Source organism: Buceros rhinoceros, unplaced genomic scaffold (genome assembly GCF_000710305.1).
Source record: "Buceros rhinoceros silvestris isolate BGI_N320 unplaced genomic scaffold, ASM71030v1 scaffold7358, whole genome shotgun sequence".
NCBI classification, from domain to species: Eukaryota; Metazoa; Chordata; class Aves; order Bucerotiformes; family Bucerotidae; genus Buceros; species Buceros rhinoceros.
In genome coordinates this window covers 1-2,621 of record NW_010425031.1, presented here as the reverse complement: position 1 = coordinate 2,621, position 2,621 = coordinate 1, and the positions used below count along the sequence as shown (strand labels likewise).

The 2,621-nt window shown below is 36.8% G+C and overlaps 1 protein-coding gene across 1 annotated transcript in view; it reads left to right on the top strand.

Annotated features, from left to right (window-relative positions):
• CCNY (cyclin Y) overlaps nucleotides 1-2,142 on the top strand; it is a gene marked incomplete at its 3' end in the record, with an annotated part of 42,353 nt that extends 40,211 nt beyond the window's left edge. The window contains exon 8 of the mRNA XM_010140988.1: nucleotides 1,980-2,142. Within this exon, the coding sequence (XP_010139290.1) occupies nucleotides 1,980-2,142 (163 nt within the window). The remainder of the gene's footprint in view (nucleotides 1-1,979) is intronic.
• Between the last annotated feature and the right edge of the window lie 479 nt (nucleotides 2,143-2,621).

Sequence of the window (2,621 nt, the reverse complement as noted above, 5' to 3'; positions counted from 1 at the left end):
TGCTGCTGATTTTGCCATTTTTTTTTCCTCTCCTATCCCTAGTGTGGTGGATTTTTTTTTCTTTCTTACTTTTCAGGTAGTTGGGATGGTACAGTTTCATGATTCTGAAGCATCTAGCTCTACACAAGACTGGGGCTTTTGCTGTTTATATTAACAAGGCAGAAAAATTCTAGATCAAAATATTCAACTGCTGTGAATCATCCAGCATAAGTGTGTCTTGTAAAACATTGTTTTGCTTTCCATGTTTTGCAAGTCACCAGCAGTATGTTGAACTGTGCCTAAAAGCTAACAGAGGACTTGAGAGGACTGGAGTGCTGTAGGTACCTGTAGTCATGAATGCAGCATTACCTTCAGTTTCTGTGTGAATTTATGGAGTGGCCAAAGGAAAGCATATGCTAAAGCACTCTAATGTAGATGCATGGGGGAAGAAGGGTATGGTGGTAAGTTAAATTACATTAGTTCAGATAAGAAATATCTGTGTTTTTTGTTCTTTCTTAGCTGTTGTTAGTCTGCTGATCTAACCTTCCAATCTGGGAGCTAGGGGATAGTAAGAATCTGAGGCTATTAAATTTTCTTAAAGATTTGGGGATGCTCTTCAAAAGAGGTACAGCCGATGTCTTTCTCCATTAAAACAGGCTTTATATTAACATAGACCTTTAGGCTTAGCTTGCAGAAAGTAAAATCTTGGCAGTATAAAAGGACATTTAAAGATAATATTCTGTAATTATTGATATACTACTTAAAAATGTAAATTTTTTAATCTGGATTTTTAAAAGCTAGGATCTTCATCAATGCGAATTCATTTCCAAAGAGTCCATATCCAGCTTTTAATTAATATTTATCATTATGTAAACACAGAATTTTGGCAAAGAGAGAGTGAAGGTAAGGAAGAACAATGATTCTGATGTAAGTGATGTAAGAGTAAAGAGTGAGAAGAAGAAAAATCATTCAGTGTTGAAAAACGGCTGTACCAGTGCGTTTTCTTTTTACCCTCAGGCCCTTCCTCTTCTGTTGCTAACTGCCTGCACATTCCTTGCACACTTACACTGCAGTCGAAATGTAACTTAAATGCAATATCATAGTCAATACCTGCTGGTAACACAGCAGACACATACAGCTTTTACCACCCATTTGTTTTTTTATTTCTTATATCTTGATATCACTGTTTTGAGTGTATCATATGTCCCTGCATAAATATTCTGTAGGATGTCTAGTTGCCATGCAATTTATGAAAATTTCCAGTCCTTAATTTTGTTGATTTTCTTATTTCTTAACATACTTTTTAATGTACTAGTGTAGGTAATAATGTATTTCTAAACCAGAATTTTCATGGAGTGGAAGCTCAAATAGGACTTCAAATAGTTCCTATCAGGTATTGTGATGGACATATTTGGTTTAGGTACTGAAAAACAAATGACCACCACTGTGAATTTTATGTGCACGTCCCAGGGAAAAAAATGTTTCATTCTTTTCATACAGATAAGACAATATGCTGAAAAATTCATGTTTCTCATGACTAGTTCTAAATGATTGATTATGAAAAGCTGAAGAGAGTAAGTAAGTTCTCCAGTAATTTAGGTGTTAGAGTAATTTTCAGCATTTGTGAGAGCTGTCTGACAAATGTAGGGCATGTCTGCAGAGTGTGTTTGCATGGCTGTGTGTGCAGATCCACCTAGTGGAGGTACAGCAGAAACGACAAGGATTTGTTTTCCTGCTAGCATTTCTTTCCCAGATGGTCTTGTCTAAACTGGTAAAGGTTTCCACTAGCAAGAAGTTTGCGTCTGGGTTTGATTGGCATCGCAGTAGCAGCGATAGTTCCTCATTGACGTGTGTATGCCAATAGAATTTGGTAGACTAGGATAAATTGCATCCGACAAGAATAAGAAATGAACTTGGTTTATACTATTTGCAATTCAAAGCAAATTACATTCGGAATGCATAGTCTGAAATAAGTTTTCACATTTATCTCCTTTCTACAGGAATGAACTGGAACGCCAGTTTCTTGAGCTGTTGCAGTTCAATATTAATGTTCCCTCCAGTGTTTATGCCAAGTATTATTTTGATTTACGTTACCTGGCAGATGCGAACAACCTGAGTTTTCCTTTGGAGCCCCTCAGCAGGGACAGGGCGTGTAAACTTGAGGTAAGATGCTTTGTTTTTAGATTGATTGGAGTTGAATATATAGGAGGATTTGGAATTTTTCCATTGTATGTCCATCCTCCCATCAATTCCGAAATGAGATATTAGATTATCATGTAGCCTCATATTCATAACTGGGTTTTTTTGTGCTTTGGGTGTTCATGAACATAAAGACAGCTTTTTGGCTTGATTTACTTCATACCTTGTCTTGCTTTCCATTTCTGTTTCAGTTCTAGTTGTCTGAATTGGCCTTGCGAAAGTACCTGCAAGCTTTACAATGACTCTCTTCACAGTCTGTTTTTTGTGTGTTCATTTGGTTTCTTAAAACTGATTCTCTACCTTATGTTAACAAGACTCACTCAATATAACTAGTCCATGTACTTGATATCTGCTACTGCTCCACTTCATGAGGATCTGTTAAGGGTCGAGGGACGGATTTACCTCGATTTAGCTTAATGGAATCCCTCTGTCCTGATAGAGAC